The 24,338-nt window shown below is 44.1% G+C and overlaps 2 protein-coding genes across 17 annotated transcripts in view; one reads left to right on the top strand and one right to left on the bottom strand.

The window, feature by feature from the left end:
• STARD13 (StAR related lipid transfer domain containing 13) overlaps window positions 1-14,816 on the top strand; it is a 383,589-nt gene extending 368,773 nt beyond the window's left edge. For all 9 annotated transcript variants that reach the window (XM_082435536.1, XM_082435535.1, XM_082435541.1 and 6 more), the window contains 7 exons: window positions 1,124-1,322; window positions 5,874-6,084; window positions 6,683-6,797; window positions 7,699-7,920; window positions 8,464-8,681; window positions 11,519-11,695; window positions 12,424-14,816. In XM_082435536.1, the coding sequence (XP_082291662.1) occupies window positions 1,124-1,322; window positions 5,874-6,084; window positions 6,683-6,797; window positions 7,699-7,920; window positions 8,464-8,681; window positions 11,519-11,695; window positions 12,424-12,541 (1,260 nt within the window). In that variant the 3' untranslated portion in view covers window positions 12,542-14,816. The remainder of the gene's footprint in view (window positions 1-1,123; window positions 1,323-5,873; window positions 6,085-6,682; window positions 6,798-7,698; window positions 7,921-8,463; window positions 8,682-11,518; window positions 11,696-12,423) is intronic.
• Window positions 1-24,338, bottom strand: part of KL (klotho) — a 103,408-nt gene that overhangs the window by 817 nt on the left and 78,253 nt on the right. For 2 of the 8 annotated variants that reach the window (XR_014256310.1, XR_014256312.1), the window contains 4 exons: window positions 18,234-18,626; window positions 17,850-18,009; window positions 16,985-17,093; window positions 13,609-13,696 (listed from right to left, as the gene is read on the bottom strand). The gene's annotated coding sequence lies outside the window, so the exon portion shown is untranslated. Of the gene's footprint in view, window positions 1-1,172; window positions 1,315-4,613; window positions 4,707-13,551; window positions 13,697-16,984; window positions 17,094-17,849; window positions 18,010-18,233; window positions 20,141-24,338 lie in introns of those variants that run through there. The other 6 variants (XR_014256306.1, XR_014256307.1, XR_014256305.1 and 3 more) reach the window with 6 other exon arrangements.

Genomic DNA, 24,338 nt, shown 5'->3' on the forward strand with positions numbered 1-24,338 from the left:
CGAGGCCGCTGCCCACCTCTCTGACCACTGGGAATGTGGAAGTGGGCCAACCAGTGAGCCCTCGGGGAGTGAAAAGAGTGGAGACTGAGGGTTGAAGAACCAGTTTTGAGAAACTCAGTGCCCTATAGGCATTTAAAAATAGTAGACATACGAATTCACTATAAGCCTGGGCTCCCAGAGAAGCTCAGTTCTTTTGGGGTGACGGCAGGTCCACCTGGGGAGAGCCTACAGCATAACCTGGAAACCACTGCAGGAACCTCCATCCTCATAGGGCTCTGCTCTCCCTCACTCGTTCCTGTTAGGGGCATTATCCCCACGGTGCCTTATTGCTCCATTCATTTGTCAAGCAGAGGAGGAGTCTAAGCCCTAAGGATGAAAAAGGCATAATACAATGTCTTGAAGTCTGAAGAAAAGCCACTTAGGAATCATTCTCACTATAGCCATAGCTTCTACACATAATAACTAACCAGGTAGAGTAGTAAGTGCATCATATGAGAAGCATATGTTACAAGGATTCTGAAGAAGGAAAAGCATATAAGTAAGACCCATCAGTCAAAATATGTGCTTAACGATATTTTGTTTCATGAGCATATTCCCTATAAACCTCTCCCTCAAAGGGGCATTGGATATGGTTACTTATCTGGGATCCACCAAACCTTCCATTGACAGAAGTTTCTCAAAACCCCCACTAAAGTATACACACCAGAAGGTAGGGAATTTTGTCTGACCTGCTCACTAATGACTCTTAGAAGATATAAGTATGCCTGATATATAGGGGGTATTTAATCACTACTTGTTAAATAAATGAATAAAAAAATAACGTCTACCATGTTGTAAGAAAGACTTGACAAGTCACAAAGCCCAATCAATCACGTATATTTTCTCAGGAGCCCTGTAAGGTGGGCTGTTATTCTTATTTCCATTTCATGGGAGAGGAAGTCAGTGTTCAGCTACTGCCCAAAGCAGCTAAGTTAGTAGTTTACAATATACTAGTTTGGATGCAATTCCAAGTCATCGAGTCCTGGTCCTATCGCCTTCTCATCTCCCTCAGTGTGCTTGCAGTAGGAAGAACACGTCTGGGGCAAAGGCGGCCTCACTAACATGTCACTGTGGCTTGTTTCAGGTGGGTCTTTTTCGAAAATCAGGCGTGAAGTCTCGAATCCATGCCTTACGTCAAATGAACGAGAGCTTTCCTGAGAACGTCAGCTACGAAGACCAATCCGCTTACGACGTGGCAGATATGGTGAAGCAGTTCTTCCGGGACCTTCCTGAGCCTCTTTTCACCAACAAGCTCAACGAGACCTTCCTCCACATCTATCAATGTAAGTGGGAACAAGGCAGATCAGTGTTCTCAAGTGCATTCATCCACCTAAAAAAAAAATTCTGTAGATTGAATTTTAATTGTACAAGTAATGCATGAAGAAGTATATAAAAGTTACAATTCTACCCTCCTCTCCAGAAGTAAACTTTGTTCACACTTCAATATGGAAATCTCCAGGCTATATTTTATGCATTTGAAAATACGTTTTTGACATCAAAATCTTCCTTCTCAATAGGGTTTTATGTAGGATATAAATCTAACTTTCAATGTACTTTTAATAAATTTAAAATGAAAAGGTAACACAATAGAATTTATTTTATATATAGGTGTTTTTAAAAAGAAAGCATTTCCTTGGGATATGTGAAATCCAAATGTGTTAAAATCACTAGAAATAAAAGTAAATGTATTTTAATGCAATGTATTTTAATTGGTGAAAAGTAAGCAAACCAAATCAAGGCTTAAGCTTAATTCAACTAATTTATATTTTCACTTAGAACTTTTTAAGTGATGTGAAGTTGATAATTCTCAGCAAAACCCCTATAATTAATCATTGAAAATAGCAAGTATTGATTTAACAACATATCCTGCTAAAGATAGTTGCCAAGTAGGGGATGGTATTAGAAATGAACACGTGGCTCTTTTCTAGCTGCACTGTTATGGTTATACAGTTGTCCCTCAGTATCCTCGTGGGATTCCTTCCGGGACCCACCGAGGATGCTAAAGTCCCATAGTCGGTTTTCTGTATCCTCAGTTGGGCATCCAAGGATTCAAACAACCACGATCATAAACATAGTACAGGATTCACAGTTCGTTGAATCTGCAAATTCAGGACCCAAGTATAGGGAGAGCCAACTGTGTATTTATTGAAAAAAAAAAAATGTGCCTGTTAAGTGAACCCGTACAGGTCAAACCGTGTTGTTCAACAGTCAGCTGTAAGTATTTAATGGTCCAAGTCTCAATTCTTTAGGAAAAAAACACTTGCCCTGTGGACTTTTGAGTTTTTAGCAACATATACATGAAGTGGACCTTGACATGGAATTGATCCAACTCGAAGAAGATTCTTGCTCTTGAGAATTCTGTACTAAATGTGTTTCAGGAGTTTATAATATTGCAAATTTGAAAAGGATTATAACAAGTACCATTTGTAAAAACAGGATAAAGTGGTGACCCACTAAATAAATATTATTTTGTCAAAGTGAATAGGTTAAGTTAAACTAGTGATACATGTTGCTGGAGGCTAAATACAGGGAATTCATGATGTTTCTGCTGTAAGAGGTTGAGCTGCATTCTTCAGTTAAACCTCCCTTATGGTTTGGAAGTAGCATATATGAGTCTTTACATTTAATCAGTTCTCAGGTTATGGTTGACACTAGTCTAAGGTTAAAGTCAGATTATTTCCAAGAGATAAATGCTTTTAGCCCTTTGTGAGACTCACAAGCAAAATAAAACAGATCAAAGCAGGGCTTATTTTAGCTGAGCAAACATTTACTGAGTTCTGCTTATGTTCAGGGCACCATGCGGAGCACTGCAGAGCATATGGATGGGTAAGACTTAACTCTGCTCTTAAGCATCTTACAGTTGAGGGAGATGAGACATGTACATAAATAACTGCAAAACAGCAAGACTGTAGAAATCCCATGATAAGCTTACAAAGAGCACCCAAGGGGGTTGAGATGAAGAATAAGGACTTGGTGGAGAAGTGACAGCTGAAGGTTGAGACACGTGAGGAACACATGCTGAGTGAAGTAAATAGCACATGTGTCAGGAGATTACAGGAGTTCTGTCTGGCTTGCAAGGAAGGGTAACTGTCCAGTGCAGCATCAAATGACTCCAAAAATTAGACTGGGGCCGTACCCAGGAAGGGCACTGAATATTAGAGCAAAGAGTTCATATTTGATTCATTAATCACTGCGGGGACCCCTTGGGTGGTGTTGAGGGAGCTACCAGTTAACGGTGCTCTCAGCTGTAAACACAGAACCAAAAATCCAACAAGCAGTGGTTTAAATAATAAAGACATTATATAATCGCACAAGACAAGAAATCTGGAGTTAAATAATTCCAGAGTTGGTTAATTCAGTGACACCATGGCTGAGGTCAGCGTCTCTTGTCATCCCCTTAAGGTCACAATATGACTGCCACCACTTATCTTTATCATGTCTTCCCAAAATCACATCCAAAGGCAAGAGGCAGGCAGAAGGGTTCTCCTTGGGCATATGTCTCTTTTTATCAGGGAGATAAATTTACAGAAATGCCTACCTAGCATTTATCTTGGTCCCATAGACCAGAAATTTTACACTTTTCTCCCCTAAATCAATCACTGGGAAGAGGAATGGGATTACCATTTTTGGTCTAGGCCAACATGGTGGGAAGGGCCCAACTTCCCTGAGCACATTACAGCCCAGACCTGAACAGAACATGGGTTTTCTTACAGAGAAAGGAGGAGAGAGTAGGTATTTCATAGGCAGCCAGGCTTGTGCCACAGGGTGCACGGCCATCAGAACTGCTTATTTGACCCATGAATCTGGAAGTGGTGAACGAGAGGTACTGGACAGGATGAGAATGGAGGGTTAGGGAGCCAGCACATTAATTGAAGCTCTGGGTTACCTGTGGGGACCTCCAGCAGCAAGACTGGAAATAAAGATGTTCTAGGGATAGACTCTGGAGTCAAAGTTTCCAAAGGGCTGTGGAGAAGAGAGGGGGACAGTTCCTCCTCCGTTCTCCAGAGCAGGTCCAACTGTAGCTCTGTTACTTCTTGGACTTCCATCAAATGATTAATTAGAGTGTTGGATGGATAATGAACACATGTGAAGCCCACGGTCTACAGGAGAGAGAAGGATGGAGGGATCAAAGACGACCCTAGTTTTAAAGAGCATTCAGAAAGGAAAAGGGGGAGGGGAGCTGATCTGGGGGCAGGGAGGAGCCTGGACGTGGAGTCTGAAGTGCTGCTAGCCATCTGCATGGACTCAAGTTATCAGCACCTAGAAATCCGATCTAGAACAGTCTTCTGAGAGCCAGGAAAGAGGCAGGAACCACAGGAGTGCCTGTGCCACAAAAAAGGTCAAAGAGGATAGGATCCGATACAAAGGCTGAATTTAGGGATTAATAGCTGACCTTTGCAGGCACCTTTAGTAGAAAATAATGACAGAAGATGTTTTCTGAGGGATAAAGAAACGAGTGAGTAGAAGGAAGCTGGGACAACATGTAGCCACGACAGATGACTCTTCAAAAATTTTGGCACAGAAGAGAAGGTTGGCAACCTAAAGCTAAACAATGCATGCACTGGACATCTTACCTAAAGCAGCTTATTTAAAGGCAGTTCAAGGGCTCCAGCTGAATTTGTACACTTCAATGACAAGCCTGAGGTCATTAGGAGTATCTGCTTCTGCTTCAGCACAAGCAAGAAAAAGGAAAAAGGTTTCTGTATAATGTGAACACAATGGCTCTCCTCTATCAAACCCAGGTCTGTCTTGTGCCAGTTCACAGTGGACGTGGTGGGGGTGGGGGTGGGTTCCAGAATGTCCAACCCATGGTCAGGCTCTTCCAGAAACTTGCACTTGCCGGTTGACTGGGGCCCGCAGTGTGCCCCGCCCCGGGAGGGTCGATGATGGAGACGGGCAGGACCTGGGCAGAAGGCACACACAGCACCCCCGGAGCAGCGGGCTCCAAATTTTTTTTTGTCAGGCGCCCCGACCAGTAGAAACTATCTGAGCATGTACACTTACATATTCTTAATAATATAAATATATCGTGATATATTATAATATATACTGTGCATATCATAAGACACATCCCATCAGTATTTTTAAAGCATGAGAGAAAACAAACACCATTGGAAGTTCCAACAGTTTTTTCCCACACCCCCTTTGGAGCACAGACACCTGCTGCAGAGACCTGCTCTAGAACCTGGTATTGTAAGAAAGACAACCGTGTTAGCCCACGTGAGCTCCTGACGGTGTCTTTCAGAGTGAGAGGAATAAGGGTGGTGAGTCAGGCCTCAAAGATGATTAAACACAGCCGGGGGGCAGCAGAATGCAGCACGGAGCACCCATTTTCCTGTACTTTTTCCTTTTCGTTTCCTCATACTGTTCAGGCCAACTCCCTTTCAAGCCTGCTGACCGGGGACCACCCAGATGGGGGATGGGCCCGAGAGGGAGGAGGCTGGTCCCTCTTCCCCAAGCCCTGGGCGTCCTGAGGGATGCTTCACAAGCTGGAGGTGGGGTGGGAGGGAGGATGGGCAAGAGGTTTGAGACAGGTAGGTGAGGAGGCAGATTGCTCCAAGAGTATGAAAAGCCAGCGCAGGGTGTTCCTTGCCAAGTCCAGCCTCGCTGTTAAGACTATGGGTTCTGGAGTGAGACTGTGGGGTTCCTTCCAACGGCAGCTCGTCAAGCTTCTCACCACCTGGGGCAGCTCTGTGCCCTTAGCCGTTGTCATGTCACTGTTGATGCCGACAGTGACCCTGAGCGTGCTCGCAGGAAGGGAGCACTCGCTCCCCCTCTCCCGCTGGCTCCTTCTGCGGCTGTCCCTCTAACTCCCGGCACCGCGTTTTCTGCAGACGTCCCCAAAGAGCAGCAGTTGCAGGCAGTGCAGGCGGCCGTCCTGCTGCTGGCCGATGAGAGCAGGGAGGTGCTGCAGACGCTGCTGTGCTTCCTCAACGACGTGGTCCACGCGGTGGAGGAGAATCAGATGACGCCCATGAACCTGGCTGTGTGTCTGGCCCCCTCCCTCTTCCATCTGAATTTACTGAAGAAGGAAAGCTCCCCCAGGTGGGTTTTCCTCAGCAAGAACCCTAATCCTAAACCAGGTATTCCCCATGGCTACTTAAAAACACTCCCGCTGTATTTCAAGTTGGGGATTTGTCAGCACTTCATTCATAATCAGAAAATGTTTGGAGGAACATAATTCGTGTGGCTCAGCATCAGGGAATTATCAAAGTAGCACAGTGTCCTTTGTGATCCCAAAAGCCTGGAGTTTTGTTTTGTTTTGTTTTGCGTGTGTTAGTGGGAAGGAGGGAAAAAGTACACAAAGTAGTATTTTACAATCTTCAATTTTAAAAGGCTAGATTTAAGGCCCAAGCACGGCAGCTTGCAGTGAAGTAGTTTCAAACTTGGGAAAAATAGATTAATTTCTCCCCCAACAGTTATTCCTGCCCGTGTATTTTTCCAAGGTTTTCCATTATGAACTGTCAGACTCTTAGCATGACTCAGGATATCTAAGATGTGTAGTCACTGTTTTTATTTGGAAATGAGAAAGTATGGGATCTGGGTGGCATCTGGGCATGAAGACATGACAAAGCGATGAGCTCTGTACTGTGAAAAGCTCTTGGGTTTGGGATCCGCTGAGGACTCTCCCCTTCAATTACAGAGTTAGCCAGAAGAAATATGCCTCTGGGAAGCCAGATCAAAAAGACCTCAGTGAGAATCTGGCCGCAGCTCAGGGGCTGGCCCACATGATCATGGAATGCGACAGGCTTTTTGAGGTGAGTGAAAGGCTCCAACTGCCTTCCTTATAGCTCTTGGAACTCGATAAGACGCTTGGAGTGGTTGCTGCATTTATGGCTTATTTCTGGTTTTTCCTGATTTTATAATGACAATGGTGCACTCGATAGGTCTGGTCTTTGCCTCCTAGAAATGTGAGGAGTGAGCTTATATATTGAATAGTTCAGGCTTTGACAGCTAAAGACACTTGGGTTTACCATGATGATGGTTTTTATGAAAACAGTTGCATCAACTTCAGGTGCCAGGTCCCAGGCCAGCCAGCCAAGTACGGTATATTTGATGTAACCTCGGGACTTGATTAGATTCAGAGTGTGTGTGTGTGTGTGTGTGTGTGTGTGTGTGTGTGTGTGTGTGTGAATGAATGTGTGATACTGAACAGTCGCTATGAACTCAGAATCAGTGACAGCTTATGAATACAGCTACAGATACACTAAAGGATTAAGTGAACTAGACTTCCGGCATACTTGTTGGGGCAAAGTTGTCATTTGTAAAAGGGAAAAGTGTGCCACAAAGTTAAAGCTGCCTCTAAGCCATGCTTGACGTTCCCCTTAAGTCTGTGCACTTTAAGTTTCCTGAGCCCAAGTTTTGCCAAATTGAATAAAAATGTATATAATAAGCAAAATCAAAGGAAAATGGAAAGAATGAATGGGAAGTCATGGCAGTGTTTTGAATAATAAATATAGCCTCAACCAGATTTGGGTTTCCTGACTTGAGGAAGCCCGCCCCCGACCCCTTCGCTGATCTTAGACAAACATCTCTTGCCCCATGGCACTCAGCCCATCGCCCGTACCGTGGTCTTTGGCGATGCTACTTTGCTTTCTCTGTCAGTCTCAGCGTTTCTGTAGCTCAGTGTGTTGCTCTTCTGTGCGTCCATCGGTTCAGGTCCCGCTTGAGATGGTGGCCCAGTCTCATAACTCATATATGGAGGCTGAGATGCATCCCCCAACTCTGGAAGACCTGGGGGCCCAGATGGAGGAGAGCGGGGCCACTTTCCACACGTACCTGGAGCATCTCATCCAGGGCCTCCAGAAGGAAGCCAAGGAAAAGTTCAAAGGATGGGTCACGTGTTCCAACACAGACAACACAGATCTTGCTTTCAAAAAGGTAATCTCAGGTCTTGGAAAAAATTACCCCCTAAGAGCCAAGTCTTACAACCAGGGATATGTTTTGCTTTTAAAATGGCTACTCTGTTCCCAGGGCTTCACCACACACGAATCAGTCAACCACCCACTCTAGAGTCTGTTTGCACATAATCAGACTGCAGACTGTGGAGCCGGACTGCTGGAGCCCAGGCCTGGCTCTGCCCCGTAGCTGTGTGACGTTGGGCGAGTCACTCGCCTCTCTGTGCCTCTGTTTTCTTATTTGCATAATGGACATAATAGTAGGACCACTGTCAGAGGAGGGCTGTTTAAAAATCAGAACAATGCCTGGTACAAAGGGAGCACTGTGTGTTTGTGGTTATCATTTTTATTATCAGTATTCTTCTTTTCAGCTTAAGGATAAACATTTAAAAATTCTAAACCTGAGGTATGCAGAGTCACTCTTTCAAGTTACGTACTCAGTGATGTTTTTTGAATGCCCAGTGAAGGATGGTAGGTTGTGTTGGAACCAGCAACCTCTTCAGCCTGTGCTGGTATCTTTCCCAAGGTGGGAGACGGGCATCCACTGAGGCTGTGGAAGGCTTCTGTGGAGGTGGAAGCGCCCCCCTCGGTGGTTTTGAATCGCGTGCTGAGGGAGCGCCACCTGTGGGATGAGGATTTCGTGCAGTGGAAGGTGGTGGAAACGCTGGACAAGCAAACAGAAATCTATCAGTACGTGCAGAACAGCATGGCGCCTCACCCTTCCAGAGACTTCCTGGTTCTCAGGTAAGCCTGCCTCCGGGGTTTAAGATGCTCTGCTCCAAAAGCCGGATAAGAGCCACAGGTTTAAGCATTTCAGAGGTCTCCCACCTAAGTTCAGCCTCCACTGGCAACACTCAGCCGGCCCTCATTTCTCTCAGTGAAAACTGACTTTGCTGTTTTTATGCCCGACTTCCTGCTTCTTTCACCCAATTCACAGCTCTGCTGGGTTCTCTTATGGCCCCTTTCATTATGGAGCATACGGTTTATTAAGCCATAAATATTGTTCGTTTCCTCGGAACAGAGTCCCCCAAAATAACTGTTGTTTGTCCAGTTGTACTTTCTGCTAAATTATGCAAACTGAACCTGACTGGCTTTTCTCCTGATTTGGCCTTTCTGCCCCTGGGAAAGCAAGTCTTCAGTGGTGTAACTCTCAATCTGGAGTGTGTGTAACTTCAAAATTCCTCTGTATAACTTCAGCTGCTCATAATTCATTACCAGGCACGGAAACCTAGACAGAGCCCTGAAGGTCCAGCTATGCTGAGACACTTGGATGTCCAGAGAGGTTTCAGGGCTTGACAGGGCTTGCAAGACTGGTGTCTACTGTCGAAATATTGCTTCTAATAGATTTTTGGGTTGAGTTCCGGACCCCTGCTCTCTGGGTTTGGAGGGGGAAGCTCAACCAGCAATAGGAAGTTGCACAGCAGAGCTGTGTACATGGGCTGGTGAGTCAGGACTGAATCAGAAAGAAGAGGGACTGAGGATTCTAACAAACCCAAATAAAATATAATTAAATCAATACATCCTTCTTTTTAATTGATAACCGATGGTGAATGCTGTCTCTTCTCATATATTAGCAGTATAAAAAGAATCACTAGTGAAATTCCCAAATGTGTAATTTAAATAGTTTATTAAACTAGTCTTGATGGCAAACTAAAGGTTACTTTTCACATGGGCTATTTATGCCTTTGGAATTGGTCCTTAGGACCTTGAATTTTAAGGGTCATTTTTTTCCCTAAGAAGTATTTGTGTTTATCTTAGCAAGCTTGGGACCCTGGTGGAGAATGTGGGCGGTTGTAAGGGTGGCTTATTACCACAGTGATTGGGACATCACTCATCTCGTGGAAGTTAAACTTTACACCTTCACTCTTGCAAGCAGAAGATCAAATCGCTCTAGGATGGCAGCCATGGGGGGTGGAGCCGTGCCATGGCCTGCCTCTTCACTCCCTTAGAGGAGGCCGAGGGCCGGGGTCCACGCACGGAACCGCCCTCCTTCCACTCATCCTGCAGTGCCACCCGCCTGCTGTTTCTCATGTATCATTCCATCACTGCCTTGTGCCAGGCACTGTTGGAGGCTCCGGGGATACTGCAGGGAGCACAACAGACCACAACCCTGCTCTTTTGGGATTTATATTTTATTAGGGAGATAGAGTCAATAAATAATAAGCAAGGGGGATAGGATTACTTATCTTAGGGGGATAGGAAGGGGTGGAATTTCAAATATAGTGGTCAGAGCAGAGTCTCACTGTGTTGATATTTGATCCAAGACTTGAAGAAGAAGGTGGGTGGACCATGAGGCTGAGGGAGAAGAACTCGGCACCCAAGAGGATTAATAATGAACCAGATGTGTTTCCTGCAGCAGGAATTCCTTGTGATTATGATACAAGAGGTAGTGACAGGTATGGAGAGGAGTCCAGGGCTGAGGCACTTCCTGTTTTCAGAGCGTCTCCCTGTCTAGGCTAGCACGCATGAGGCTGGTCTCCTATCCCCACAAATCTGTACAGCTTTCAGTCTTTGTTATTAATCACAGCCTTATGCATGAAAAGAGAATGGTCACACCCATGGAGAAGTTGCTAAGCATTTGTGTAGGGCTTGCTTATTCCCTAGTTCTAGGTAATAGTTTCTCTTTCTGGTGAGGTAGGACAGGACGAAGTTAGAGATGAGATAACTAAGCAAAGGGATAGGACTTGTAACGTAAATAACTAAGATTATAATAATCAAACCTACATCCTATGGTAGAAATGGTTGCTACAGAGATGCTCTCATGATTCCTGACTTCCATCTACAACCTTTTCCCAAGTGGTACACCGCCCCCCATGCTTGACTAGCTCCAGGAACAGTGAACTCACTACCCCTCATATAGCCCATTCCATTTTTGAAGAGTACACATTGTGAGACGGCTCTTGTCTGCACTAAATTAAAACATACCTTCATATCTCTGCTTTCTGGAGGCAAATCAACTGTATTTATTTCTTCTCCTGCTCAAGAGCCACTCAGGGACTTGAAGGCAATTAGCAGTCTGCATGTATCTAGTTTTCTTCAAGCTAAGCATCCTTTCAGACTTGAGTTGAGCACCACCTCCTCCAGGAAGCCATCCCCTGTACATGATCTCAGAGCGCTCTTTGCACAGCCATATCACTGCACTTGCCGTGGTGCTTTAGGGTTCTCTTGGTAGGTCTGTTTCTCCTCCTGGGCTGTAGACCTTTATGTCTTCAGTGGCTTCTCAGAGCTTGGCACACCCAATAGATATTTGGTGAAAGACTTGAATGGGCGAGTCCTAATTCCCAAACGGTGAGACCAGCCCTTCAGTAACGTGCGGGAGCCTCCGCAGCCTCAGTTTGGGATTCCGAAAGCAGCTCTGAAAGCTGCAAGACCGTTTCTGACCTCTGGGTCAGAGGGCTGAGACCCTTGCTTTCAACTGCACGGTATAAAGTTCACACGCGCTTATGGAAACCATTAGCTTAGTCCAAGTAACTGGGCTTGGAATTTGAGCAAGAAAATATAAGTGTAAACCTCAGCGCTGTGCTCAGGGTTTTCTTTCTCTCTCAGCCCTAATTCCGACGTGCGGGTTTGTTTTGCTGCAGGACCTGGAAGACTGATTTGCCCAAAGGAATGTGCACCCTGGTGTCCCTCTCCGTGGAGCACGAGGAAGCCCAGCTCATGGGTGGTGTGCGGGCCGTGGTGATGGACTCTCAGTACTTAATGGAGCCGTGTGGGTCCGGCAAGTCGAGGCTGACGCACATCTGCAGGGTGGACCTGAGGTGAGCGGGCTCCTGGGGGCGGCGGGCGCGGGCTCACCGCACATTCGCTGGGGCCCTGTTTCTCATCTGGTCCCTTATTTCACTGTCCTTTTATTCCTCTTGCCATTAACATGCTTTCTAGAAGATGACGTGTGCCTCCCCCTCGCTTTTCCTCTTTCCGCCCTTGCTAAAATTCTGACTTTCAGGAGAAAGTCCTCTGCTCACCTTTATTTTCCGTTTTGTCCCACTTATACTTCTGTGCTTCGGGCACGGGGCAAACACCAGCACTAGAGCCCGGGATGTAGTAGGTGCTCAGTAAATACGAGTCCTCTTGTGTTTCTTCTCAGCCTGTCCCTTTTGCAGCTCCCTCCAGTTGCCCTCCTTTGAGAGGGAACTAACTTAAATCCAACCCCTTCAAGGCATTCATGATGCTGAGTTCTTGGTTTGGGTGGATATAAGCTGGGTTTTCTCAGTAAATTCTAGAATTAAGTCTGAATCACCCCTGAGGAGACGCTGTCATTTTAAAGCACCCGGTGAATACTGGAAAGATAGACCGAATACTTGGCCAAAAAGGCATTTTCAAGGCCCCTGTTGACAGAATGAGGTTCTCAGAGCCTCGGAGCAGCAGCCCCGGGTGTCATGCAGGTGGGCTGACATTCAGGGCACAAGCACAGCCCTGTCGACCGTGACAAATTGTTGTGATTTGGGAAAAGACTTTCCCACTTCCTTTCTGATTTTTGTCCCCGCAGAGGTCACTCCCCAGAATGGTACAATAAAGGCTTTGGACATCTGTGTGCAGCGGAAGTTGCCAGGATTAGAAACTCTTTTCAGCCCCTCATTGCTGAGGGTCCAGAAACTAAAATCTGAGTTTTCCCCAGTGTGACATCAAACTCAGGGAAAAGGAAGTGAAAGCAAACACTTTTGTGGGAGAGAGTGTGCGCGTGAGAAAGCAAGGGAGAGAGAGAAACCGATTGACAATGCTTATAAATGTGGAAGCACTGAGAAGTTGGAATGTTGAAGATGCAAGAATTTCTGAGAACTTTCCTAGCCTTCCTGGAGACGGCTACATCCCTACTAATATAATATTTTTAAAAATCAGAACATTTATCTATGTTACTTAAAATTAAATGGATTATTCCTTGTGCATTGCCTAATTTGCTATTTAAAGGCTTCTAAGAAGCGTATTCTTAACTGTAAATAAATGTATGTATAGCATATGTACATATGTGTGTATATCTCTATCTTTACTGTATATATGTAAAATATCAATTTTATATATAATTGCATATTTTGAAAAGGAACGAGTCTGATTCGGTGAGTCCCTTCCTCACCTGGTTCTTTCAAAGTTGTTCTGGGCGCTGTCGTCTCCCCACCGTCCTGTAAGCTGAGCAGAATCTGCTGCTGACACCAAAGTGTGAAAATATGTAGTCCGCCCTGATGTCTTACCAAAGGTTAGCCAACCAAAGGAAAACACATTAAATGGTCCTTACATGTTGTCAGCTTGTTTGTGTTATTCAAAAACAGAGTGGGGTGTTGGATAAAGCAAGGAAAATAATATTTAGTCCTCTTTAAAGCAAAGAAGTGGGTGAGGAGTTGTTCCCGAATTTAAGGCTAGATTACCGCTTGCCGTGGGGCCAGCAGATACAGTTTCAGTGACATGTTAGATGCCCATGGACCACTAGAGTCAGCCCAGTGACTGAAAGAGAGCCTGTATTTCCCTGCTGATGAGAGCTGAATATAATAGCTTTTGCAGATTCACAGCCAAAGGGAGCCTCTGTGTTTTGTTGAGTTTTCATACTTACATTTCATAATGTTCTTAAATGTCATTCTAGTTGACCAGTGGCCTATTTGGTCACAGTTAATTGGCATTTTCTTACCAATGTATTGCACTGAATTTAACTCTGGACACCAGATTAAGGGAGATGATGGTCATTCAAGAGTCCTGGACCATTTCAGCTTCAGGGAATTCTACTGTTGCTACATATGATGCTCTTAAGATAGACTTCATTAAAGTTTTGCAATCTGAAAGACAGGGTTTTTAAACTAATGTTAAGACCAAAACTGTGTTCTTCAATTAGTTTTAGAAAATATAAACAGGTCTGTTAAATTCCATGTTTCTTCATTAGTCAGTCAAGCTACCTATGCATTTGACCCAACCTTATTTATTATTGTATAGACTAAGCAAATTGACTATCCTTAACCAATTGCTAATGGATTTAAGTTGGTTTTTTATTGTAATTCAACAATGCTAGAGAGGAAGATAATTTATTGTGTTTGGTTTCAGGGAGAGATTGGTATCATAACTTAGCAATTCATGCTGGAGAAAAAAAAAGAGTGTTTTCCTTTCTTTTCTTTTTATATTGTATGCGTTTATATAATGTTTTCTTTTATCAGCAATGTGCAATTCTTTTATTGAGAGAAATAAAAATGCTATATATGAGTTTTGTATGGTACCAGTAAAATCATACTGTTTGAATTGTGATCTAGGAATTTTTTGTTTCCTTGCCTACCGAAGAAGGTGGCAGCAAACCCATAATTTTCCATTTGCTCTGTGAGCAAAACAAATTCACTTCTTCCATACATCTTAAATTTAACCACATATGCCAGATTACTTTAATATGCATAGACAAGATCATTAGTGAATTTTAATTTAGCTTAATGCTGATCCTACTCCAGAGATGGGATCATATGTTTTCAGGAAACATGACAGGCACACAAGGATGAATGGTGTTGTGTCACCTAGAGCAGGCCTTTTCCAGCCTTAGCAGCACACGGATCACCCTCAGATATTGTTACACTAAGCCTCCGATTCAGGCAGTCTGAGGTGGACCTGAGATTCTGCATTTTGAACCAGCTTCGGGGACGCCCAGCCTGCCAGCCCAAAGACCACACCTTGAGAAGCTGGGACCTAGAGGATACTTAGAATAAAGCAAACATGGTTTTATTTCTGACTCCCCTTCTCTTCAAATTACCTGACTTTTTAATTTTTATGCACATACTAATCACATCACTGCTGCCTAACAACACAGTGCATCTTAAAAAAAAAAGAGAAAGATGCAGCAAGCTTATTTGTCAAATACTACAGTATTTTATTCATTGTTATCTTGCCAATAGAAATAAAATATGACATTGCCTTTAAATATTATATTTATACCTCATGTATATCTTTACCTCAACTGTTGGTATCAATCATCAATTGTAAATAAATACTTGCCAAGGTAAAGAAATTTATATACATTAAATACACCCTTTTTTTTCTATAAAATACATGTTGATTTTCATGCTTCATCCTGTAAGTGGAAAACCTGCTTCCTGAGGAAGAGTTCTCTCTAAAAAGCTTGCCATGAGCTTGATGCCTCAGTACTGTAGTCAAATCTCTCTCAAATATAAAGATTCATATAAAAGTCTAGATTGTTATCTACAGAACTTCACTAACAATCTGGGTGCCTTAACCTATGTCTAAGGCATTATGGTGATGGGTAGGGATTTCTTTTACATTTCATTGTTCTTAAATCTAGAAGTTATAAGAACACTTTTAGAGTATTTTTATGAAGGATTCAGTGAACTCCAGCTACAATTCCATTTTCATTGAGTGCACAAGAAACTGAGACTTGATGACGTGACTTATGGCTGCACCACTGGACCATGAAGAGTAGGCACATCTGACTCTGAGCCTCTTGCTTTCCATCCTTGTACAGTGAGCCCTCCATATCTGCGGGTTCTGCATCCAAGGATTCAACCAATCACAGATCAAAAATACTCCGAAAAAAATTCCAGAAAATTCCAAAAAGCAAAACTTGAATTTGCTGTACACTGGCAGCTATTTACACAGCATTTACACTGTATTTACAGCTATTTACATATCATTTGCATTGTATTAGGTATTACAAGTAATCCAGAGATGATTTAAAGTATATGAGAGTATGTGCATGGGTTATATGCAAATACTACACCACTTTATATAAGGGACTTGAGCAATCCCTGGATTCTGGTACCTGAAGGGAGTCCTGGAGCTAATCTCCTGCGGATACTGAGGGACCACTGTACATGTTCTATGCTTTATTTCTAAAAGATGACAAAGGTCGCCCCTAATTAAGCAAGCAGGAGCTCTCGAACATTCTCAGCTACAGGCTACAAGAGCCACAGCAGCCCAAGTGACCATATGCCCACATAAAAATGATCCAAACTCTGCTGCTCTCTGCTCCTCTCCCTCATCCTTTCTTCCATTACTTGCAAGTTTTGCTTTCATAGGCAAAGGAGGAATTTCAACGGTCCCTTTTCCTCTTCTACGTGAAAGAAGAGAACATGGTCATTCTAGCAGCCACAGGCAACCAGTGTCATTCTGGGACCCTGGAGCATATGAATTCAAACTTGATTCTGAGTCTACTTCATGAAATTCTTAGGCATGAAACTGTTCTACTTTTTTAAAAATATTTTATTTATTTATTTATTTATTTATTTAGGCTGTGCTGGGTCTTAGTTGCAGCACGCGGGATCTTCACTATGGCACGTGGCCTTCTTAGTTGCAGCATGCGTGCGGGATCTAGTTCCCTGACCAAGGATCAAACCCGGGCCCCCTGCATTGGGAGCACAGAGTCTTACCCATTGGACCACCAGGGAAGTCCCTGTTATACTTCTGTCTTTTGATATTTGGCCACAAAAAAAAATTGGTCATATGATTTCTTCTCAAGAAATTAATGTAAAGGAATTAGATAGATCCTAGCCAAATGGAGTGTCACTGTTCCTGTGATGCCCAGCCACTAGTGGGACATACAGGTCTGAAACATTACGAGAGTGACCAGGACCCAAAGCTAGAGGTACATCCCATGTTCACTTCAGTCGTGTTATCCCTGCCTCTCCTGACTACACACATAACGGTCCAGTGATACCAAGCCACTCTTTCACATCTCTGTGACTTGACATTGACTTTCTCCCCATCTTGTTGGTCACGTAATAGCCTGTTTCTTCCTTAAAACCCTATTTGAGCATCATTTGCTCCATGGACTTTCCTGACCACCCATGTGAAATCCACCTGCTTCCTTATATATTACTCTTATTGCATGAATTGCATCTCATTTAGTTATTTGGCAATAAATCTAACTCTCCCACTAGACTATGAGCTCTTAGGGACATGGACCATGTCTTACTCAGCTTTGAAACTCCATCCCGTAGGACACTTTCTGCTACACCATTCTATAAGTATTTTAAATGACCTGGGCATCTGAAAACTGGGCATAACGATGATAGAAGCCATAGAAATGGAAGTCATAACCTAGTGTGGAGTATTCCAAAGCCAGTGAAATAACTCACATTTTGTGTCTGACTACTTCAACTCTCCAGTAGCACAGAGAATGGAGAATTAGCTGGTCTTCCAAGAAGTTAGATGCAACTGTTTCTGAAATTATCAAATGCTGAACATCTGTTTGCAGAAAATAGGACAGTTTGATTAGTTCATTCATTCAACAAATATGTGTGGAGCACTCATGATGTGCCAGACACTGTTCTAGACATTCAGTAAATAAAACAATAAATAAAATCAATGAATAAAACAGACAAAAAAATCCCTGTCCTCATGGAACTTATGGTCTAGAAGAGAAAACAGCCAAGAAACAAGATAAATAATTGACCAGGGAAGCTCTACAGAGAAAAATAAAATCAGAGGAAGGAGATTAGATAGTCAGGGAAAAGCTTACCAAGGGCCTGGGGTAAAGAACTACCAAAATGACACGCTGTTTGATTATTTTTCCTCAAGCTCCGCTGGAGCTGCTAAAATTACAGCGGTGGGAATGATCAATTCATCAATTTGCTGAGACCTTATTCCTTGTGAAGGAAAATAAGTAACAGCAACAGGAGGAAATGAAGCCTCTAGGAACTACACTTGCTGATGCATGATGGCTGCGTCTTTCAAGCCCATCAGAAAGCAGGGTTCCAGCAAGCGATGCACAGGTGCTGGAAGGCCGCGTGTCCCAGATGGGAACATTCAGTTCTTAGGCCTAGATGATCAAGTCCCCTGCCGTTCTGATTTCCAGATACAAGCATGTCTCCAAGGCCCCCGGATACTTCGCGGCGTTCTCGAGACAAGCGTCTCCGCGTACTGGAAGGCAGGCTCCCTTGTCAGCTTGGTTCATCCTCACACCCACACCCACCCCTGCTGACCACGACCACGACCGCTCACCTCACTGCTGGGACCCAGCCTGGCACCAGAGTCCTGGGAGGGGAGGAAGACCCCGTTCTCCCCGTGATACCTCCTCATGGAGCTGCTGCAAGTGCTTCCCTAAATCCCCACAACACACCTGAGACCAGGCGTCACTTGAGATAAGACTGAATCAACACACCTGGGAGACAGTGCAAGGCAGGATGTAACTTAAAGCTGCAGCCCCAAGGAGCTCTGCTTCCAGCGACTTAATCCACACCTGACCGCAGAGGCTCTCACCTCTCCGCCTGGCCGCCCTACCCCCCGACCCAACCCGCCCCACTCCCACGCCCAGGTCCCCAGCTTCAGAATGTGACGAACAACTGCACTGACAGCAGGAGGAATTCAGTCCGGCGGAAGACCCACCTTCACGCCCTGGCCGCGTGGCTCCACCCCAAGACCCAGAAGATCATCACACCAGGCACGCGCGTGGATTCGCTGCCCTAAATCCGAGTCATCTCGGGAAACATCACCACGCTGCTCCTGTGGGCACAGCGGGCGCCAGCGCTATGTTGGGGCTTCCTCGCCTTCCCTTCCCATCCCTGTGCTCACGTCAAGGGTGGCGGAAGCCTCTGCCATTCCCGTGGTTATCAGTCATCCCGCCTGCTGAAAAGCTGATTGGTGACATTTTCATATGAATGTTTCAGACAGAGCTGCTCCACTGTAGATTTGCATAATGAAGTCTTTTATCTCCTTATCAGGCATCAGAGGCTTTCTCTCCTGTTACAAGGATTTCAGGCATCAGCAGGTAGGTGGAAGCTATTTTTGGAATAAGGAAGAGACTGAAATGCTACTACCACATTAAAAAAAAGCCTAACCCTGAAAGTCACCTGACCTTGTTGTTCTCCAGTGGTTGGAGTGTACGGGTCGTTTCCCCACATGGTCCCTGCTTCCCTGGGGAGGCTTGAGTGCAGCGCTCCCAGGCGAGTCACAGACGGGAGCTCTGCCTGGATTCAGAAGGGCTCTTCCAGGGGGCCTCCTCCAGCCTGACCCTTCCTTCCCCCGTCTTTCTCCCCCTCCACCACTTCAAAGCTGTCTGAATCTCATCTTTTCTTCTCAGAGAATCCCTACCCCCATTCCTTGGTTTCCAAGCCTGTCAAGCAGTTTTCTGAAGAAATTCCCAAGATGGTGTGTGGTATCCATTTTGTCTCAATCCTGTAATGCGCAGCTTTGCCAGGAACTTTGTGCCCAAGGAAGACCCGAGGGAGCCAAGAGGTGCCAGCCAGGGAGAAGGGACCCTGCCTTTCTGGGGGCTGGATTCCCATATACGCCAAATGGACGAGAGTTGAAGACGCTGGCTGAGGAAGGGCCAAACTGGGGAGTACTGGGCAAACAAACAAGACCATGGGATGTGGCGGTGTTCGCTGCTTTTCCTGACGTCCTTCAGTTTCTCTGCGGCTCCCTCATCTACAGGGGAAAACTAAAAGGAAACAGGCACAACTATCCATTCTGTTTGAGCCACAGATAGTGTGCTGACTGCCACAGAGATGGGCAGTTCAAATTACTTTGGAGCAAAGGTCTCTCCGATGGTCTGAAATTAAACATGCTCTAGAAGGAGCAGCTGCGGGGGAAGGACCACCCATCGCTGGGATCTGCTGGAGCTGCCCCCTGGGACCCCACGCACGAGGAACACACACTCCAGAACAGGGCTTCCCTTCTAGAACTGCAGGAAACTGAACATTCAGCTCGAAAAAGACTTGGAAGTGGCAAAGGAGAGTGGATTTCTTCTTAGTTTTCTATCAGTTTGCAGTGGTTCCAGTATAAACCCAGCAGCGTATGTATGAAGCATAAAAAACATCAAAGCAGTGATGCAGCATTTCAAAAAAAAATACAGCAGCAATTTGGCTGCCTTGTTCACTTTTCAGACGGTTGTGTAGCTGTCCTGATCTTCCCCATAAATCTCAAAATTCACATTTAACAGAGCCCTGCTCCCCGGTAGTCCTGATGCTGCAAAGCAGGCATCAAGCAGGATCCTTTAAATGAAATGGAAGGAATTTTAACCAGTCATACATACAGCAACAGTTGTCACTTCCTGAAGCTGAAAAAGAACAAGAGGGGGACAGTTTTTCTCTGAGAAGACAGAAGAACACTTTGCAATTTTTGTTCAAGGATTGGGGAGCATAAAACGCACAGCTCCTCGTGTTCCCACATTCCAGTGTCAAGATGTTACGCAGAGATCAGAAATAGACCCAAGGTGACGTCCATAGTGTGAGCCATGCAAATGCGGAAAACACTCACCAGCGGCGGTAATTCCCAGGACGAGCGTCAGGCCACTGAAACGGGACAAAGGAATCAAGGCCAGAAGAGGCAGCAAGCAGGATGACAGTTCTCCACGGCATTCTCCAAGTGGAATTTCGAAGGCTAATGAGGGGAACCATAGTGAACCAGAACTTCAAACCTAGAAGTATAAACGTCCAGGGAACGTTCTGATGCCCTGTATGCTATGGGTTCTTTATCTTCCTACTTCAGATCATCACCAATCACACATGGAATAAACTTCCCATTAAGTAAAAAGTGATAAGACAATAATGACAGCTGTGTGCATTGGGGCCTTGCTGTTTACCAAGGATTTTTCATACACACTCACATACATGTATATATGTATACAGAATGTAGGTATCAATCCTCACAACAACCCAATGACATAGATACTATTGTATCTATTTTTTAGAAGAGTAAGTTGAGGCTGAAAAAGGACTGGTGACTTCCCTGATGTCACCCAACCAGGACTGACACCCAGGCAATCTGAGCTTTGCTCTGCTGCTTCCCTTAAAGAGGAGGGTTCCTCTATGACAGAATGATGAAATCAGGAAGCTATGCTGGCTGTAAGAACACCCAGCGGATTGGCTGAGTGGATCTTCTAAAAAGTGACATTTTGAGTATAATTGCAAATAGTCTCCAACAAGAAGAAGACACCGGGGCTTCCCTGGTGGTGCAGTAGTTAAGAATCCACCTGCCAGTGCAGGGGACATGGGTTCGAGCCCTGGTCCAGGAAGATCCCACATGCCGTGGAGCAACTAAGCCCATGCACCACAACTGCTGAGCCTGCGCTCTAGAGCCCACGAGCCACAACTACTGAGCCCACGTGCCACAACTACTGAAGCAGGAGCACCTATAGCCTGTGCTCTGCAACAAGAGAAACCACCGCAATGAGAAGCCCACGCACTGCAATGAAGAGTAGCTCCTGCCCTCCGCAACTAGAGAAAGCCCGCGCACAGCAATGAAGACCCAACACAGCCAAAAATAAAATAAATAAATTTTAAAAAGAAGACAGCAAGACAGTGGGGCACACAGCAAGCCCGCTGGTGAGGCCAGACTTGGAAGCAGCAAAGGGCACATGAGGGAGGGACAACATACCTCCAGCCAGGCTACTCTGTCCAGCCCTTTGCAGCACCTTCTAGGGGAGGGGAGTTGCTAGTGTGAATCACTGAGCTCTGTAACATTGTTTGAAGGTGGTCACAGCATCGCCAGGTGGTACCCATCATGTGTGCTCCTTCCTCTGTGCACGCAGCTGGGCTGCTAAGTACAGCCGGATACACGGATAGATCCCCGTCCCGCTCTGTGGCATGACGGGGCCTGCTCAGTCCTAACATTTAGGTTCAGAGGCAAGTGGGAGCCCTCGTCCTTTACTATAATTCTCAGACATTTGCACAGCTATTAATAAAGACGTCTTTTGATACCCTTCTGCTATTGTTCCTGTGCACAGAGAGATTTCCGAGCCTGTGGGAAGGATCACTGATAATAGATGATCAAGATCTCAGCATTCCTGGGGCCCTGGCAATAATTATATCTAATGACATTAAAATTATGTCCTGGGTAACAGGAACATACATACTGATAACTACCTTAAATGTAAATGGATTAAATGCTCCAACCAAAAGACATAGACTGGCTGAACGGATACAAAAACGAGACCTGTATATATGCTGTCTGCAACAGACCCACTTCAGACCTAGGGACACATACAGACTGAAAGTGAGGGGATGGAAAAAGATATTCCATGCAAATGGAAATCAAAAGAAAGCTGGAGTAGCAATTTTCATATCAGACAAAATAGACTTTAAAAAAAAAGACTATTACAAAAGACAAAGAAGAACACTACATAATGATCAAGGGATCAATTCAAGAAGAAGATATAACAATTGTAAATATTTATGCACCCAACATAGGAGCACCTCTATAAATAAAGCAAATGCTAACAGCCATAAAAGGGGAAATCGACAGTAACACAATAATACTAGGGGACTTTACCACCCCACTTTCACCAATAGACAGATTATCCAAAATGAAAATAAATAAGGAAACACAAGCTTCAAATGATACATTAAACAAGATGGATTTAATTGATACTTACAGGACATTCCATCCAAAAACAAAAGAATACACTTTCTTCTCAAGTGCTCATGGAATATTCTCCAGGATAGATCATATCCTGGGTCACAAATCAAGCCTCGGTAAATTTAAGAAAATTGAAATCGTATCAAGTATCTTTTCCGATGACAACACTATGAGACTAGACATCAATTACAGGAAAAATATCTGTAAAAAATACAAACACATGGAGGCTAAACAATACACTACTAAATAACCAAGAGATCACTGAAGGAATCAAAGAGAAAATCAAAAATACCTAGAAACAAATGACAATGAAAACACGACGACCCAAAACCTATGGGATGCAGCAAAAGTGGTTCTAAGAGGGAAGTTTACAGCAATACAATCTACCTCAAGAAACAAGAAACGTCTCAAATAAACAACCTAACCTTACACCTAAAGCAATTACAGAAAGAAGAACAAAAAAACCGCAAAGTTAGCCGAAGGAAAGAAATCATAAATATCAGATCAGAAATAAATGAAAAAGAAATGAAGGAAATGATAGCAAAGAGGAATAAAACTAAAAGCTGGTTCTTTGAGAAGATAAACAAATTTGATAAACCATTAGCCAGACTCATCAAGAAAAAAAGGGAGAAGACTCAAATCAACAGAATTAGAAAGGAAAAAGGAGAAGTAACAACTGACACTACAGAAATACAAAGGATCATGAGAGATTACTACAAGCAACTATCTGCCAATAAAATGGACAACCTGGAAGAAATGGACAAATTCTTAGAAAAGCACAACCTTCTGAGACTGAACCAGGAAGAAACAGAAAATATAAACAGACCAATCATAACCACTGAAATTGAAACTGTGATTAAAAATCTTCCAGCAAACAAAAGCCCAGGACCAGATGGCTTCACAGGCAAATTCTATCAAACATTTAGAGAAGAGCTAACACCTAGCCTTCTCAAACTCTTCCAAAATACAGCAGAGGGAGGAACACTCCCAAACTCATTCTATGAGGCCACCATCACCCTGATAACAAAACCAGACAAAGATGTCACAAAAGAAGAAAACTACAGAACAGTATCACTGATGAACATAGAGGCAAAAATCCTCAACAAAATACTAGCAAACAGAATCCAACAGCACATTAAAAGGATCATACACCATGATCAAGTGGGGTTTATCCCAGGAATGCGAAGATTCTTCAATATACGCAAATCAATCAATGTGATAAACCATATTAACAAATTGAAGGATAAAAACCATATGATCGGGCTTCCCTGGTGGCGCAGTGGTTAAGAATCTGCCTGCTAATGCAGGGGACACGGGTTCGAGCCCTGGTCTGGGAAGATCCCACATGTCACGGAGCAACTAGGCCCGTGAGCCACAACTACTGAGCCTGCGCGTCTGGAGCCTGTGCTCTGCAACAAGAGAGGCTGCGATAGTGAGAGGCCCGCGCACCGCGATGAAGAGTGGCCCCCACTTGCCACAACTAGAGAAAGCCCTCGCACAGAAACAAAGACCCAACACAGCCAAAAATAAATAAATAAATAAATAAATAAATAAATAAATAAATAAAAACAAAAAACATATGATCATCTCAATAGATGCAAAAAAAGCTTTTGACAAAATTCAACACCCACTTATGATAAAAGCTCTCCAGAAAGTAGGCATAGAAGGAACTTACCTCAACATAATAAAGGCCATATATGACAAACCCACAGCTAACATCGTTCTCAATGGTGAAAAACTGAAACTATTTCCACTAAGATCAGGAACAAGACAAGGTTGCCCACACTCACAACTATTATTCAACATAGTTTTGGAAGTTTTAGCCACAGCAATCAGAGATGAAAAAGAAATAAAAGGAATCTAAATCGGAAAAGAAGAAGTAAACCTGTCACTGTTTGCAGATGACATGATAGTATACATAGAGAATCCTAAAGATGCTACCAGAAAACTACTAGAGCTAATCAATGAATCTGGTAAAGTAGCAGGATACAAAATTAATACACAGAAATTTCTTGCATTCCTATACACTAATGATGAAAAACCGTAAAGAGAAATTAAGGAAACATTCCCATTTACCATTACAACAAAAAGAATAAAACACCTAGGAATAAATCTACCTAAGGAGACAAAAGA

The sequence above is a fragment of the Balaenoptera physalus genome, assembly GCF_965194825.1.
Source record: "Balaenoptera physalus genome assembly, chromosome: 18".
NCBI lineage: Eukaryota > Metazoa > Chordata > Mammalia > Artiodactyla > Balaenopteridae > Balaenoptera > Balaenoptera physalus.